This window comes from Lepidochelys kempii, chromosome 2, assembly GCF_965140285.1.
Source record: "Lepidochelys kempii isolate rLepKem1 chromosome 2, rLepKem1.hap1, whole genome shotgun sequence".
In the NCBI taxonomy this organism is placed as follows: domain Eukaryota; kingdom Metazoa; phylum Chordata; order Testudines; family Cheloniidae; genus Lepidochelys; species Lepidochelys kempii.
This window is the reverse complement of record NC_136381.1, coordinates 209,084,463-209,103,302: the sequence shown is the minus strand read 5'-3', so window position 1 is coordinate 209,103,302 and position 18,840 is coordinate 209,084,463. Positions and strand designations below refer to the sequence as shown.

Sequence of the window (18,840 nt, the reverse complement as noted above, 5' to 3'; positions counted from 1 at the left end):
TATTAGTATGAATTATTGTTTATTTAAATGAAGAGCTGTCTGTCAGGCAGTATAGGATCTAAAGTATATGCATTTGGCTTTTGCACAGGGCTGCTGATCTCTGAAGAGGAACACTGGAATATTATGGGCATTCCTTGAGGTGCATTCATACACATGGGCATGTGTATCTAGGGAGGCTTCTGGAGGGATTACTTTTCTCTGGGCAAACAAAACTCTTTTTAGGGCTTTCTCCTTGCCCCAGAAGGACAGCCAATCATTAAAACCCTGAGTTTCCATATTTTCCCTTTTGAAATAATCTCGGATTCCTGTTAAACCTATGAATTGGAGAAGCCTGTACAATTCATCTCCTTGTTAGTTCTGTTTCATATCTTAAATACCAGGCACAGTCAGTTATGGATCTCTTTAAGGCCATTACACTTTTGATCACTAAACAAAATGTAGGGAGAGGGTCGTGTCACACAGTAACACTCAGTATAATCACTGTGTGATGTGATATCTCACAAAATTTCATCATAAGCTAACTCGTGCCTCCACTAAAATGAACAAAGATAATTGCTTTTCTTTTTTATGTGTGATATTTACAGAGATCATAGGACTTCAACAAATGTCAAATTCTGACAATCATTTACATACTGTTATTTTTGTAACCACCTGGATTTTCAGGACATGCTTGTTAGTTACAACTCAGAGCCTGACACTGTGCCTGCCTTGGAAAACTAAGCAGTTACAGAATTAACTGCATTTACACAAATGCAATTTTTAAAAGTTTATTCATCCTACTAATACCTATATTTGGTTTTCCACCTTTTCAGTTAGATAAATTAATTTTCTGGCCACAGGCAGATGGAATTGTGTAAATACCAGCATAGGGCTTGATTCTCCTTTCAGGTGCACTGGTTTTACATGAGTGTAACTCCACTGACTTCAATGGAGCTATTTCTGATTTACTCCCATGTAAGCAAGAGGAGATTCAGTCCCGTATGTGCTTTGGGGAGGGAGGATTATTTATTTGTAGATGTTTCTATAGCACTCAGCACTGGAATATCTAAACTCTAGGTAGTAAGAAAGTAGCAGTAAACTTACACTTTCAATACCAGAACGTACTTTATAGAAGCTTTTAGGGCCTGAGAACATAAACAGTCAAAAAAGCCTGAACCCCACATTTTCAGAAGTGTCCACTAATTTGGGGTGCCTTCATTTTTCAAATCTCAAATTGGGGAACCAAACACTGATGGCACTCAAAATTAGTGGATATTTTTGAAAATGTGGGCCTAAGCCTTTAAAAGAGAGGAGAAGGGAATAGTAATTGGGCCAAATTTGGCTGTCACAGTTACATCAATATCTTCACTGGAGTTGGTTTGGGTTTATGCTAAAGTTCACAAGCATTATAATAGATTTACACAGCTGTAAACAGGAACAGAATTTGGCCTTATATATATGTCACACGTTATAGTCCTTCAAACTAACCAGCTGTATCAGAATATTAAATGCAATCTGTAAAGAAAAGTACAGTGTGCCTATTTACTCACACTTATAATAGAGGAATGATAGTTATGGGACTGTCAGCTTTTACTTATATTTGTGTGTTCGTGGAGTTTATAGTCAGCCTAAAATTTACTCTGGTCTGAAATTTTGGTGTAAATTATTTTTCCTTTTTTATGTTATAAAAGTGCAAAACAGAAGTTTTGCTTTCAGATCATATTAGATTGTATATGCCTTGGGATACCATATGTTTGTGCAATCCATTGGTCAGTGCGTGTTACAGTTCCCCTCCTAATTTGCGCAGGCCACAGCACCTATGGGTCTGTTACAGCCCCCAACTACTAGGCCTAACTCAGGCTGTAAAAAGACTTTGCTTTCTAGCTCTGGAAGTCCTCAGTCCAGTCCCTGGTTGGTCAAGATGGTTGCTGTCATATGTGTGCAGCAATGAGCATGGTGGGGGGGGGGCAATCAGCTAGTAGCAGCCACACCATTTTTTGTACATCAGGGCACAGACATGGTTTCTTTTCAGACACAATTAGTCTATTCAAAGTATTGGCTTTGTGTACTTTTGCAGTTTTTGGAAACAATAGTTCCTTCAGCTCCCTTCACTGTATGGTGCACCATGGGGTGGCGGCTTAACAGTTCAGAAATACTGCTGGGGGGACACAGCTCGAAGGCAGCTTCTTGGGATGCCTTCCCCCAAACACTCTAGTGCACTTTGAGCACCTCTGTAGAAAATGGGCTGCCTGGAGGCAGTCAGCTGAGTGTGGTAGGAAGGTGTCAGGTTGTGGTGGGGGGGGATGGACCTGAGGAATGGCCGCTCTAAGTGGTACATTCCACCACTCCTGCACACTAAGTCTGTGTGAAAAATCTAAATAGATTAGAAATGGCATTTACTCATCCTATGCACAGTGACCCTTTGGGATGGATTACAGGTGATGCCTGGCAGCCAATGGTGCGACAACTACAAGCCTGTGAGGCTGACACTGCTGTGGGGGCAGGACCAGAGAGGAGTGCAGTTGGACATACCATTTTCTAGTGGGCCCCAGATCACTGGCACAAGGAGAAGGATTTTCTACAAGGCTGTCATAAATATAAAGGGAAGGGTAAACCCTTTAAAATCCCTCCTGGCCAGAGGGAAAAGTCCTCTCACCTGTAAAGGGTTAAGAAGCTAAAGGTAACCTCGCTGGCACCTGACCAAAATGACCAATGAGGAAACAAGATACTTTCAAAAGCTGGGAGGGGGGAAAAAAACAAAGGGTCTGTGTCTGTCTGTGTGATGCTTTTGTCGGAGACAGAACAGGAATGGAGTCTTAGAATTTAGTAAGTAATCTAGCTAGGTATGTGTTAGATTATGATTTCTTTACATGGCTGAGAAAATAGCTGTGTTGAATAGAATGAATATTCCTGTCTGTGTGTCTTTTTTGTAACTTAAAGTTTTGCCTAGAGGGATTCTCTATGTTAGAATCTAATTACCCTGTTTAAGGTATCTACCATCCTGATTTTACAGAGGTGATTTCTTTTTACTTCTATTAAAAGTCTTCTTGTAAGGAAACTGAATGTTTTTTCATTGTTCTAAGATCCAAGGGTTTGGGTCTGTGGTCACCTACGCAAATTGGTGGGGATTTTTACCAAACCTTCCCCAGGAAGTAGGGTGCAAGGATTGGGAGGATTTTGGGGGGAAAGACGTGTCCAAACTCCGTTTTTTTCCGTTTTTTCAAAGTTTGGTGGTGGCAGTGGAAATCCAAGGGCAAAGGGTAAAATTAATTTGTACCTTGGGGAAGTTTTATCCTAAGCTGGTAAAAGTAAGCTTAGGAGGTTTTCATGCAGGTCCCCACATCTTTACCCTAGAGTTCAGAGTGGGGAAGGAACCTTGACAAAGGCCTAGATGGATTTTTGTGGCCCCACCCCTTGCACAGCATCCCTGGTGGCCTCTTGGATTGGGAGGATAAATGTGGGTCTTTGGTGGCACATCAAAGCTCCTGCGAGGGGCTGATTACCTTGTTCTCCTGTGCGTGTTTTTAACTGGGAGGGAAGATATGGCCCACAGTTCATTTGTTTTGAAAGGCACTTCCTGTATATGCAAAGCCATTCATTGTCATGGAAAACTACATAAGGATTTGTGGTTATGACAAACGCACAGTAATCCCATTATGGTACATGACATCTAGTTACGGCAAATGCACAGTGAATCATTTTCCATGAGAGACTGTAATGGCTCAAAAGAGCCATCACAAGTGATAATGGCAATACACTGAGTATTAAGAGCTCCCTAGTAAGTCTCCAGAGCAGCACTCAGCCAGTGGTTTTCAACACAGATTTCGCAAGGCTATCACTACCTTACAGTCTGATACCGCGGGGAGAGTACTGAAAGTTACATAAATGTCTTCGCTCTGAAAAACCTGTGAGTATAGATGTGACAAATTGTCTAGGCATTTAAAAAAAGATCTGCTCTTTCTTTACAACATAAAAAAAATCTTTCAAAGATGAAATATGAGTGAATATGATCGTATGGAAACAATGAACAGAGACTGAATATTAAAAAGAGCATAGAAACACTGGAAGCCTTATCTTTCAGGTTACATTTTAATTTTAAAAATAATTAAGAAAATTTATCAACGCACTCTCAATTAAAACATTCCGGGGCCATGGCAGGATTCTATTCAGTATGCACTGGGCCAGATATTGATCTGTCCCTGTGGCAACATGCCTCCTCCCCTTATGTAGCCTGCCCAGATCATAACAGCAGTCCCTGGAAAGGGATCATGGGCCAACAAGCATGCAGAGTGGGGCTAGTATGTAAGGGGAGCAACTTGCACTGCCTGCACTCGGGGTGGGCCAGAGTAGAAATGACTGAATTTGGGATTATGAGGATACAGTGGAAAAGGTGGAAGAAGCTGTTGCCTGAGTAGCTGTTCTGTGCCTTGGGTTGGGGATGTATTTCACTCCACAACCCTCCCATAGTTCACCTGGTGTCCCAGCCTTTACACAGGCAGAGTGAATTCTCTCCAATATGAATTACCATTTACAAGGCATTCATGTGGTCATCAAAATACAAGAGGCCAAATCCTTGCCTGGTGTCATTCTCGTGAAATCAATGGAGTTACATCAGAAATGGATTAGGCCCATGAAGTGTAAAATAAAACCAAGTCAGCTTGCTGAACATTCCAGGTGAATGAGAGGCGATCTGAAACCCGCCCAAAGAAAAAGACGGAGTTAAAACTGAAACTCTTATTTATCTTTAATCCACTGGGCCTGATCCTGCATTTCTTGCATACCTGCTGGGGTATAGTGCAAAGGTTGGCAGGGCTGAACTCAGTGTACATAGATTCTTGTATTATACCAGTTTCCAAATGCTCCAGCAATTACAAAACCCCACGCTGAGGACAAATCCTTGTCACTTGTGCAAAGCTCAAGCAAATGTGCTGTGTGTGTGTGTGTGTGTGTGGGGGTAATATGCAGAACTTGTAAGGAAGGATTTCGCCCCACGACCTGCAGTCACAGTTCGCAAGAGCTGCACAGCCAATACCTTTAGGCTGCATTATCGGTCAAGGCCCAGTAAAGGTGAGCTTTGGCCAACACACTCTTTCAGTTTACCAAACCCACCCTCCCTTGGCCTACTTTCAAATCCCTATTGTGTGGTGCCACGGAGGCAGCCGGCACACAGCCCTACACCCTGGGGCACAGGGCTGCAGATTCATCCTGTGCAGTTTCTTTGTGGCCTGTCTTCACCCTCACACAGCACAGCTGTGTAGTTCTGCTGCCCTTCCGGCCCTCGTGGCTCACACAAAATGCCCAAGAGGATAGCATGCTTTGGAATTTGGCAGGCACTATAGATGGGGAGGGTTGCTTGCCATCTGGCTGGCTTTTAATCAGCCTGGCTGGTTTTTGTACGGCGTTGCCGGTGAAAAGATTTAGTGTGCTCCCCCTGCCCCTTGGGACCAGCATTCCCTGTTCGTTACATGCACATGTGGCTATGCAGTGGTTTTGTAATTACTGCACATCACTTGGCTGGGAGCACAGCTGGCACCTGCCTCTGTGTGCTGGCCTCTCAACCTGCTGAGCCGTAGCATCTCCTCCTGACCTTGGGGGCCAAGAAGCAAGACGGACCGAGGCTCGTCATCAGAGAGGGATAAGGAACGGGGTAGAGGAGACAGAGGCTACTGAGAGGGGACAGTAGTGGGGCTCCCTCAAGTACTGAAGCTCCTGTGAGTGGGCGGGTGTAGAAGCTCATGCGGGCAGAGGAATGGGCAGCTGTGTGTCTAGGTGACCAAAGAGAGGGCTGTGGCCACAGGTGTGGGGTAATAATTAGCTACTGTTAGCACTAGGACCCTTTTTGTTGGTGGTGGCGGCGTGGCCAGGGGCTAATTTTTCTGAATCTCGGAGATGGCAATCCTGCTGAGGAAGGGGTGAGGGTGAATCACGTACTGTTCCCCTCATTGGCCAGATAACCAGGGGAAGTTAATACAGCCTTAGCCCTAAATAACTAAGCATACAGGATATGCAACACGGCTAAGTTAACGTTGTGAGGACCGTAACTTGTTCATTTCCTGACTTTTGAGTGTTTAAACTCATAATTACTGTTACATTAACCTAAACATTTTGGGTTTTGAGCTGGAAGTTTCAGTGTTTTGTTGGTGCCATCATGTGGCAAAATGGTGTACTGCAGGTTTAACTGGCAGCATTCAATCTCAAGTAAACTAGCTACTCTTTTAAATAGTAGCAGTGAAAAAAGGAAACAATATCTTAGTCAAACCCCCTCTTAAAATACACCTAAAGATACCAGAGAAAACTTTAATATGATGCACACACGATGTTATGGTTAGCTCAGTGCTATTCTCTGCTAATCGGGACTCCGCCCAGTAGGAGAGAGTATTTCTGAGTGACACAGGTTGACAAATCAATAAAACCAATTCAAATCTCATTGCTTAAGAGATACTAAACTGAGTGGGGCACTGATATCTCATTCTGAACTTCCTTCCAAACTGTGTGTTTTCTGTAGTCACTCACCAACCACATTTTATACAAAGGTCATATTTCATTATAAACGTTAATCCACAAGGTCATTAAGGAGGAATGAATATTTAGCTTGCCATTGCATTTGTCACACTAAGTACATTATCTGGTCTATGCTGTAATGAAACTTACAGATCATCATTCATACGGACATCACTTTTTTTCATCTGGGTTACATCATAATACTGTTCAATGGGAAGACCTCTACAAAAAGAGAGAGAGAAAAAAACCCACAAAATAACATTTTACTTATTGGTTATTAAAATCCCAGGAAACACATATTGATTTATTTTCTTGTAAGAAATGTAGGCATAGTATGTAATTTTTGCCTGCAGTCCACAGTCTGCCCTTACCACCAATTTCAGAGATACTGGAAATGTGGATACTTACTATCAGACTCAGACCTTAACATTTAAGTTACACAGGGCCTGCTTTTCAGAAGTGTCGAGCAGTGTTGCCAATGATTTCAATGGGCACAGGATCAAGCCCTTAGAGCCTGATCCTATGAGGGGTTGAGCGTTTCATAGAAGATGCCGAGCATCCTCCATTGAAGTCAATGGGCTGGCAGAGTCAGACGCTTAGCTTGCAGAAAAACGGGACCTTTCTCAGTGATCTTTGTTGCTGCTGAAAAGACACATGACCGCTGAGTGAGATGACAGCATTTTAGCTGCCTCTGATGGAACAGATGTGGGTTATCAGCAGCTAGCATGGGGCAGGACAGAGAAAGGGAGAGCAAAGGGGACAGCCAAATTGAAGAACATACAGTCAGAGTAATCAGTTTTAACTGATAATGTTATTTCTGGAGTTAGAACAGCTTTGGGGCTTCTGACCTCCACCTGCAAAGGCTAAGCTTGTCACAGAGGTATCACTTGGAGTTTTAGAGTCTGTTTCAGAGTCCTCCACTATTTAAAGTCTGGAAGCTGTGGCTTTAATTGCATAGAAGGAGAGGAGATATGGCCTGGAAGAAGAGAGAGGAAAATGTTGGTTCAGAATGGCAAGGCATGTTTTGCTGTGTTCTGCTTGGCTTAATATGATGTTTGGGGTTGTTGGAAAGTTGACAGTCGTCTCTCCATGCAGTGATGTTGTAGCCATGTTGGTCTCAGGATATTAGAGGGACAAGGTGGGTGAGGTAATATCTCTTATTAGAGGTTTGTCCTAAACAAGCTATTACCTCACCCACCTTGCCTCACCAGTAATCTCTCCATGACATGCAGAGTGTTCTGCACTTTCTCTTCTCCAAAACCAATGTGGATTGGATCACTGCCTTCCTTCTTTTCATTTACTAGCTACTGCTGACACCTGACATCCATCTCAGAGACCAGGATGCATACTCCCCTCAGGCAATGCTTTCAGCACCATTCAGTGGACTACCCCACATGGGGGACTCTTACGGAGTAGTGATGCTTGCGTTAGCCATCCCACCCACCCTACTACCTGTACATTTTCTCTGATAAATGGCCAAGTTGCACTCAGTGTCCTGGGATATGTTAGACTCGAACACAGATCTCAATGAGAACACCGCACATAGACGATCTCCATGATGTGAATTCCCTTTTCAACTTTAAAATAAAAATGTAAGGATGACCTGGAACTTTTCATTTTTTGTCTTACTTACACTTCAGAAGTATTATGCTGCAAAGATGCATCTTTAGATTCACACAGCCTTTGTAACTATTCTAGCCGAGTGGAATAACTCAGTTAATGAGATACGGTGTTTGGGATTGGAATAACCTTTGGTTCAGTGCATCTGTAGGGAGTCATTAGTTTTGTCTGTAGAGGAAGATATTTTGGCTTCCTATGCATTTTGAGTCAGTTGACAACTGAGCATTTTGCATTGGAAACTGCATCCCCCAGCACTAAGAGGATAAATAATTGTAAATAATGCAATGCTTCTGAAAAATGGTCTTCCCTATATTATTAATGCACACTGACATCTGCTGGTCAAAACTGCACATTACCTCAGTTCTTTTTCCACATAAAACCAGCTCTGCCAATACACAGTTTCTCAAACTTAAATCTTCCTTAAGGTGTGCTCCATTTCATATATCAACCTCATTATAAGGAAACACCGAGAATATTTAAAAGCCAGAGATGTGTTAGACAGGAGTGTGCTGGAAAAATACTTTTTCCACTTTTTATCCTTCATAAACTTTCTACTGAAATTTTATAAATTGGGTTGGGAAAATTAAGCAATGAAGCATTTTGGTTATAACCACAAATTTTGGAATTACAGTACTTATACTGTTCACTATACTTCCCTATCAGTGGAACAAACAAATATATAGGAGATACCAAAGTAGAAGTATACTCATTTACAAAAACAAACAAGTAAACCAACCCCTAAATGTGGAATTTAAAAAAAAAAACCCAAGTACTTTTGTATAGGGTTCACAAACAGACAACAGCTCCACTACCAAAATCAACTATCTCAGACTCTAAATAATTTTGTTTGATATTTTAAATACAAGCTGCATAGTATGTGTGTGTGCGTGCGCAAATAAATTCAGGCTTCTTATACTTCCAGTGCTGGCATTCACCCCTCTATGGGCACAGTCACAGATTTCTAAAGTACTTCCCTTGCATCTTTCCTACTTTCCACTTTCTGATCCAGACTAAATTGTACTGTAATAAGCACATAATACACTTCTAACCTACAATCCTGGTAAATTTAATTGGAATCAACCTGCTAAGGTAGCTGCTAAGGTACCTGCAAAGGGATGCTGCTTAAACAGCCAGAAACCAATAAGCTCGGCTCCTACAATGTGGAGAAGGATATAGATAAAAGGACATAAATAAAACTTTCCAGGCAATGTAGAATTAACCTTTAGGCTTCATTGCTTCTCTGTTTGGATAACGATATGAATGTTTAGGGAGAATATTCCAATCTTAGGACCAATCCTCAGATGTATTGTAGCTCTTTTGGGTATTTGGGGACTACTTGGGCTCCTCCTGTAATTCAGAGCAACCAGGGATGCTCTAATAGCACCTGCAGTTATGGCCCCCAACGGGCCATTGAACTGGCCTACGATTACGAGATCTCCTTCCACCTTGGTACGTTCCTGAAACACCTTTTATGCTGGAGGCTAAAATCAAGTGGCTATGCTGACCAGTTTACTGTTAAAGCTAGTCTTCTGTCCCCTTTTCACCGCCAGAGCAGAACAGAATGGGATGAAGCATTGGCCAGGATCTGGCCCAGTGTGTCTATACGCTGAATAAGTCTAGGATTTATATATTTAAAAACAAAACAAAACCAAGAGCAATAAAAATTCTTGTTTGGAGTCATTCCAAGGACCTGTCACCATAAAGTCAATTTCTATAAAGAAAATTGATTCCATGATGGGGGGGACAGGACAATGGCCTTGTCTCCTCTTTGTCCTCCCCACCTCATTTAGCAGCGAGTAGCATCGCTGAACATTATTTCATAATTCCGTTACAAAAGGAATGAGATCTCTGAAGTCATATCTGTTTGCAAGGCTCCTCAGCTGGTGCTGCAGACCCAGAAAGTCAGTGAGATATTCAGAGTGGATAATGCAGTTTATTTATCTTAGGTTTAGTAGAATTTTCAGAGATTTTTCTTTTTTCCTCTGTTTTGGTGTTGGATGAACCTGGTGCTACCTGTGTTGGAGGCACTAAGCTCAATGAACTTCACCACACACTTCTTGGAGGTTATGCAATCTTTGGAGACACCTGTGATCTCTCTCTCTCTCTCTCCTTTGTATTGTACACACAAATATACCTGTAGGAAATTATCTTTTAGAATGGTAAGAAGAATAGTCTGGGGCTAGCAGAGCCAAGGGAATGCACCACTACATATTCTGAGCCTTGTTCAATTTGACTAGGCAGGGCTGAATGGCAATTTTCAGATAATGGGCCACATTCTGGCAAAGCAGCCAGAAAGCAAGCTTCCCCAGCTACCTGGGCACTCATTTTGCATAAAGGGGAATTCCTGAGTGGTGTAGAATTCTCTGCTCTCTCAGCCCTGGGTGCAGAAGGCATGTCCATGGAAACGGCTCCCAAAATGGCTCCTGGGGTTGGGAGAAGCTGGGTGTAAGTCAGAGCAGCCTTCAGAAAAATGTCAAGAGCCTACAGTTCCCATTGACTTCAGTGGGATTTGTGGATTCTGAATGCTTCTGAAAAATCAGGCCATGAGTGAGACTTATCTAATGTCACAGAGGAAGTTTAGGACAATAGCTAATAAATACTACACCATTACCAAATGATAGGAAAAAATAAACTACACAAAGAGATCCAAAGTGCCAAGAGTTTCAATAAATACCCTGGTTTCAGAGTAGCAGCCGTGTTAGTCTGTATTCGCAAAAAGAAAAGGAGTACTTGTGGCACCTTAGAGACTAACAAATGTATTTGAAAGTGATAATGGACAGTACAACTCAGGCACACTACAAGTTAGAGCATTGTCCAAAGTGGGGGTAACTTAAAGTCTATCTCCAGAATGCAAATTATCTACATAGCTCAATCTGCATTGCTGTCCAGACTGTCCAAATAAATTGCATTCCACTAGCTGTTTCTAGGTTACAACACTTTAAAAAATTGGAATGTGTGAAGCAGGCAACTAACCTACCTTGGCCAGGAATCTCCACCATAACTATAATGTTGATGTCCTTTAGCAAACAAACAAGGAGGCTCATTCTTTGGTCTATGATCTTCTGGCAATGAAACCTGTGCAATTCCTCCATATTCTCTTTCGGTTCCCCAGGGAAGCCTGCACCACTGAAATGAATCTCTTAACTCCTCATATCTGAAACAAAAAAATAATATTCTTAAATAGCAGCAGTGACTGAGCCTTGAATGCCTTCACGGATGTCTTAACAATGGAAACATTGGATTTATTATTCTCCTGGCTATTAGCTACTCAACTTTTTGATCAAAGTTGTCATAATGAGCCTGCTCCAGTTGAATCAATGGGAGCAGAAGCAAGTCCAATATACTTTGATTGGCTGAAGGAAGAAGATAGGTGAATGTATATGCCAATATGCTGCATGCATGTCTGACCTCCTGCAATGTACATTGAGTGTATGAGCTGCTGAAACATGGTTCACCTGCCTTTTCTTCTAGGTGCTAAATACTACTACACAAACTCATATGCTGATGGATTTTCAAAGAGCCAAATGGTAGCAAGGCATCTAATTCTCACTGACTTTCAAATTAGGTGCCTAAGTACAACTGTGCTTTTGAAAATCTTCCCTTACATCTCTAGAGAGTGGGTGAAAGATGTCACTTTTCAGTACCTGCAGCCCACCAGGGCATACAACTCTATCAGACACGTCACAAGTTTCTGTGAATGGATGACTAGTTCTAGCACAATTCAGTGTGTCTATATCACCAACAGTTCTGCAGTACTATGTGTGTCGTTTACTTCATTTGTTTTATGAAGATAAGCACCAAGAAGAGTGAACATTTTACACGATTCCTTTCCCTCTTGTTTTATTCATCTGGCAGGAATTTCCCAGGTAATAATGCAGGCATAAAGCCCACCCTATCATTCTTACTGATGGGGAGATAGGATGGGAAAATGTAGACTCAGTTTCTCCCAGGTATGGTGGTTTCCTCCAACACCTGTCCATTGAACAGACCCATAAAAATACGTCTAAAATTCCCGCAATAAACAAATGATTGTACTGGCCCTGGGAGTAGGAGTCCAGAGATCCCTCCCAAACTCAAAAATGACTGGTTATACTGCTGTGCGAAGGACCAGCCATCTTCATCTTTTGAGTTTATGTTATGTTGAGTTGGCAGGGCAAAGGACTAGGAGCCAGGTCTCTTGGGTCCTATTTCCAGCTCTGCCACTAATCCAATGGACATGATTCTTCTCTCATGAAGGCTATGTCTACACTACAGACTTCTGCTGGCATAGCTATGTTGGTCAGAGGCATGATTTGTGACCAGGGTGGATTGATTCAAATCATGATTAAATCACCAAATGGAAAGTCTGGATTTAAATCAACTTTTCCATTTGTACTTCAGTTACTTTCTGAAGAATGGTGCATTCTCACTGGTTGATATAACCATTAAAACAAGTTGATTTACAACTAAATACACCCTTTACACTAGATTTTGTACATGTTTTTGCTGCCTAGGAGGTTACACGATAACAATATACATTTATTTAAGCAATTATATAGCTTAATATTTTCAGTATGTTAGAAAATGGTGAATGATATATTGCTTATTTACTAGATAATGAACTTTTTGCTCAGGATTTGCGTCAAGCTGCATTAGGGTGGTAACTGGAATTTAATTAAACACAAACAACAGCACAGAAAACTTATTTTTATTAAACAAAACAACCTGAAATATTTTGGATACAGGAACTTCTCTTATCAAAACATGTTTCACATTTATAAATAATTGATTTATTAAACAGAGGGATTAACTGTAGTAAGTGAAAAAATTGATTATATCAGGTCAGCCTGGGAAATTTTCAAATGTGCCTAAGGGAAAGGGACTGGAGCTTAAGTTCCTACTTGTCGGCGTGAATGTCCACTGCAATAAAAATCCTGCAGCACCAAGTGTCCGAACTCAGCCAGCTGACTTGAACGCATGGTGCTTGGGCTGTTCGGCTAGACACTGCAGTGTAGATGTTCAGGCTCAGACTGGAGCCCGGGTTCTGAGAGACCTACCACACGCACAGGGTTTCAGAGCCTGGGCTCCAGCCTGAGCCTGAACGTCTACACTACAAATTTTCAGCTGTGCAGCCCAAGCCCCATAAGCCTGAGTCAGCTGACCCAGGCCAGCTGCAGCCATGCCATAGGTCTGTTATTGCAGTGTAGATGTAGCCTACGTCTCTGGACCATGAGACAGTTTCGTAAGTTACTTAGGCTGTCCTATTGTGCCATATTAATAAAACTTGATCTCAAAGGTTAGATGTTTTTCCCCCTGATTCTTTCTTTATGTAGAAAGGCAGTCTTCAGATCAAAGTTGTGAACAGAGGCGTATAGATTCAGCATATTTATTTTTTATTTAAATGTTTTAAGAGATTAGAATAAGTTTAGGCCTTAACATATTTTGTGCTAAATTCAGATGCCATTTTAAGTAGGTTTATTTTTTCAAAAGAAAAACTTCTTATAATGTAAATAACTAAATAAAAAACCATTTAAATTAAAAATCTGATGTTTAAAATGTTTGGGTTTTTTTCAAGAAAAATAATTGATTTTTATCCACCCTGATTGTGACCGACGTCGCCGTGCTGACAAAAGCCCTTAGCATAGATGCAGTTATACTGGCAAAACTGCCCATTTGCCAGGAGAGCTTATTTCACTGGGGGAGGTGTTGGGGGGGGGGAGCTGGAATAAACTATGCTGGCATAAACTGAGTCCACCCCAGCAGCACTTTGCTGATATAATATATTGGAACAGTACCCCAGCAAAGCGCTCCTAGTGTGGACCTGGCCGTAAACCAGTATGATTCAGAAATAACTTCACTAAAATCACTGGAGTTACACCAGTGCGAATGACAGGCACCTCACTTAATCTTTATGTGCCTTGGTTTATCCACCTGTAAAACATGTAATAATAATCCTGATTTAACTCAGAGGTTATTTATAAATTATATTGAAATATTCTGATCAAGACTACTATAGAAGTAATAAGAACACAGTATTATTATTTGTTGATGGAATAAAATACATAAACACAGGGTGAGTAAAAAGCAAGCAGTGCTTCACAGACGTGGGAAATACATGCAAAGAGTTTTTAAACAGCTCAGCACTCCCAAATAGAGAATGGTTTGTACAGAACTTCCTTCAAATTTTATCTGAAATGTAAAGTGCTTTCTAAGGGGAACTGATATTCTTCCCAAAGTACACAGGATCACAGTGAAATCACAGAAAGTTCAGTAGGGTGTATGGTACCTTGTAATATAAGGGCCAAATTGTCCTCTTGCACATTTAAACTGGAAGAAGGCTTTGAGGGAGAAAAATCTCTGTAAGGATTCCCTTGCAGAAATTCTCTCAAATCATCCAATTAGGAAAGGCCACGGGATGCTGACTGTAAACCTGGAAGATTCCTAGGCATCCATATAGATCCTGCCGGAGGGGTGGGGATGGGGGAGACCAGGGCCATCAGTACAGAGAACGTATACTTTGGTCTTCACCCCACATCATTCCCTGGCAACCCAGCTCTGTAGCATTGCTTATTTCCCAGCATTTCTCATCTGTGTCATGCCATAATGGTGTTGCAATACTAAGTCATCCCTTCATGACATTGTGTCACAACATGATGCAACTTCATGAGGCAATGAGTTTGTCTTGCAGGACAAATTAAAATAACCCTCTGGGCTTATCAGAACCCTGTGGGTTATCAGAACATTTTTCTATATTTAATAGCTGAATGAATGTTAGCATCTAATTTTTGAACAGCTCTGTTTAAGATTTTGTTTTTCCCCTGAAGGTTTGAAGCCAGATATCGAATCATTGTGTATGCTGGCTGTGTCAGTAGGTGGTAAACTGAACCCAAAGGAAACATTAATGAATCATGAAAATGCTGACTTCTATCTACCTGTTACTAAGATGTGGAACAACCACTTAACCCGAGACAGAAAAGACAAACATCGCACACAATGGTACATGAATCTGACTGCCCACCGAGACCTAACAGGGCTTTGTTAAGCTTCTAATGTTTACAATCTTTCACACAAAGGAACAGTTGTAGTCAATATCAATCCAATGGGATTTATGGTTTTCAAGGACACAAACAAAACTGTGTCTCTGCAAGAGAATATCAAACTAAAACTATACTGGACAAACTGTTAAAAAGGTGTAGAGTAGGAAACAATCCTGCACCAGCAGAGAAATGAACTAGATAGCTTAAGAGGGATTTTCCCTCCTTAACTTCCATGATTCTAGAATTATATTAAATTCTGACAGGTTTCAGAGGAACAGCCGTGTTAGTCTGTATTCGCAAAAAGAAAAGGAGTACTTGTGGCACCTTAGAGACTAACCAATTTATTTGAGCATGAGCTTTCGTGAGCTACAGCTCACTTCATCAGATGTTTACCGTGGAAACTGCAGCAGACTTTATATACACACAGAAATCATGAAACAATACCTCCTCCCACCCCACTGTCCTGCTGGTAATAGCTTATCTAAAGTGATCAACAGGTGGGCCATTTCCAGCACAAATCCAGGTTTTCTCACCCTCCACCCCCCCACACAAATTCACTCTCCAAGAATAATACTTAGAACTAAAAACTACTTTCCTTGCTTTTGATCACATGAAGTTGCCAAGTCAGCCATCTGTTTACTAGTGCATCCTTTATTTAAACTATATTTTTGCCTGCAAAATTTTCTTGTTTTCTGGCGTTCATGCCAACAGTTTATGAATATTGCGCCATAGGATGTGAGCTCATCAGATCTCATAAACAAAACAGGTTCTGACTTGATCAGAACTTGAAACTGAGATCTCCAAGGGAAACAAAAATGCTGCAGGAAGCTGTACTGGTGGTGAGTCTGTCTGAGGCAGGATTAGGGGCTTGGCCCTGGGTGTCACTCACATTGATTTCTAATTCAGTGGGCATGATTCTCCGGTGCTGTATGCCTTGCATCATCATTTACCCCAGTGTAAATCAGAATGACAGCCTTTTACGTCCAATTTACACTGGTGAAAGGGAGTGGAGAATCAGTCCCAGTGGGTGTGCAAAACTAGTATAACTTACACACTGAGTGGCATATGAGGGGCATACGCGTCAGGATACAGTTTGTGCTATAATATGAAAATCAAGAGGCGTACATAAGAGCAATCAGAGACCCCACACTTTTATGCCTGCACCAGGTCCAACACGCCCATTGCAAATCCACAGGGCCTGACTTTGGGGGTCAGTGAGCTGTGCTCAGTGCGGGACCCAAGGAGGGTGGAATAAAGTAGTAGGCATCCTGTGGAAGAAATAGTATGTGAACATGTAAGTAAAGACTCCTCATCCCAGCTCCTCGCCCAGGCACCTTGCCCAGCCAATTTCAATCTCCTCATCCAGTTTCAGTCTTTCCCATGCTCCCAGTCCCACTCTCCTTTTCCCAGTCTCAACACATGGCCCCACCTCCTCATCCAATTTCAGTCTTCCCCACCCCACACTGGTTACCAGTCCCTGTTCCCCCCTCATGGGCTATCAGTCACTGTCTCCCTTCCCTCAGCTCCATGTCTTCCTCGCCCCATGCAGCTCCCAGCCCATTTCTTCTCCCTCTGCTGTGTTGCCCTTCCACTTCCCCTGGTCTCCTCTGCATCTGAATATGCAGGCTAATATGGTGCCAGAGGGAGGGGGAGAAGGAGGGAGGAGATGCTCTCAGTTCCAATGCCCAACACCTCAGCAGCCTGCATCAGCTGGAAGGAGCAATTGTCAGGAAAGTCCTGCTCTGCCCCCACTGCTCTAGGGTAGAGCATGCCCAGTACAGAGAGAATCTTCCAAGAATTCAGCTGCCATCCTATAATAAGTCTTTACTGAGCATGTGCAAAGTAAAACTTTTCAAAGGCTTATAACTTGGCCAAATTTGGTGTTTTCCCCCCCATAGTAACAGCAAATGGCATATCTCCGGGACCAGGGTGACCCCTCCTACCAAATTTCAAGTTCCTGCTCCAAAACATGGCTGTGATAGAGCTTCTCAATTAAGTAGCTGAAATAATTTTTTTAACATGGGAAAAACATCATATTTTTTCCTTATTTGCACGAAAGCTCATGCTCAAATAAATTGGTTAGTCTCTAAGGTGCCACAAGTCCTCCTTTTCTTTTTGCGAATACAGACTAACATGGCTGTTACTCTGAAACCTGTCAGCTGCAATAGACGTATAGTAGATATATTGATATACATGAAGTTCAACCCAGTAAAGAGAGCAGATTTCTAATAATGATTAAAGTTCAGATTATTTATTATGTATTATTTAAAATAGTTGAGGCCAACCATTTTCTAAGATTTTTTTCCTTGTCATAAAATACCTATTTGCATCATTTTAAAAAACCCTGTATTATAACCTGATTGATATCTAGGCTAAGACCTGGTGCCAACTTCTTTTCTGATATAATGGGTGTAGCTCTACTGAGTTCAGTGAAGTCTGCACATTTATCTCGACAGAGAATTTGGCTCATGGTCCCTTAGTAAGGACATAACACTAACATTTCTCTATCCACAGAAAAAGACATATTATGACATGGCTGGGGTCATGATCATGTTTCTTTTCTATGCTTCAGCATTGTAATGTTTTGTATTGCAGAAAGGGCCTAAAAATGGTGCTTATTTTTAACAGTAAATGTTACTTGCTTTTATAGTGTTTTGTGCCCTTAGTTTTTGGCCTTTGTGCCCAGCCAACTCATCCTATTGTGGGGCACTGTCCAATCAATGAGGGTCTTTCCTCTGAGTTCAATGGGATTTGGATAAGGCCTATAATTCTCCTAGATTTTAAGTCATCAGCCATTATAACATTTCATATGCAGATTCATCTAACCTTCTATAACTTTATACGTTCACAACACAAGCCACGATGATAGTGAAATAGCCAGCACCTTGACTAGGGAAGATACCTCAATCAGGTGACTCAGCATACAGTCTGACAGATCCAATTACATCAAATATGCTCCTGCTGAAGACTTAATATGGGATGCTAGCCTTCAAAGGACAAAATCAATGAAAACTAGTAAAACACAAAGCTCTAAGTGATATGGGAACTATAATTTAGTTTCCTATTTCTGTAGATAAAATATTACGTAGAGGAACAGTGGAGAACATGAGGACCACTACAGGTCTACTGTATGTATAAAGGTGAGAAATGTGGATCCAAAAAGGATCACTGTCCTAAATAATGAGCAGCTGAGATGTATGATTTTCTAGAATTATAAACCCAAATTCTGTCTTGTGTGGCACCCCAACTAAGGGTATAATTTGCCCCATAATTTGTCTCTGTAAATTATTGACTGAGGTAAGACAGTTTTGTGTTATAGAATTTATGGCAAGCCACAAAAATTCAACCTATGCAATCTATTTTATAGATACAGATACTTAAGGCCAAATTTTGTAATTTCATTGAAAGCAATGGGGTTGCACTAGTGTAAGTGGGAGCAGAGTTTGGCACCAATACTTTAAAATTTTCAGCAAAACACATTTTCCTTTAGTAGCTATTTCTTACCTATCCTGGGACACAGTTGGGCGTGAAGGAATTTGCAGCGGAGTCAGTGTCTCATTAGACTCTAAGGTTTTCGATAATATGTCTGTTCCCTCCCTTTCTCTATAGTAGTATGGCAGGCCATGTAACAGCTCCATGCTTCATATTTGCACGTTGAGGCCTGCAGGGAAGCTACATGGATAAAAGATTAAATCATCAAAAGAATCAGACAGTGCATCTGGAT

At 41.5% G+C, this 18,840-nt stretch overlaps 1 protein-coding gene across 1 annotated transcript in view; it reads right to left on the bottom strand.

Moving 5' to 3' along the window:
• Window positions 1-18,754, bottom strand: part of SPMIP4 (sperm microtubule inner protein 4) — a 40,306-nt gene extending 21,552 nt beyond the window's left edge. The window contains exons 1-3 of the mRNA XM_073329667.2: window positions 18,621-18,754; window positions 11,078-11,254; window positions 6,631-6,702 (exon numbers count right to left, since the gene is read on the bottom strand). Of these exons, the coding sequence (XP_073185768.2) occupies window positions 6,631-6,702; window positions 11,078-11,254; window positions 18,621-18,754 (383 nt within the window). The remainder of the gene's footprint in view (window positions 1-6,630; window positions 6,703-11,077; window positions 11,255-18,620) is intronic.
• Window positions 18,755-18,840: the final 86 nt, after the last annotated feature.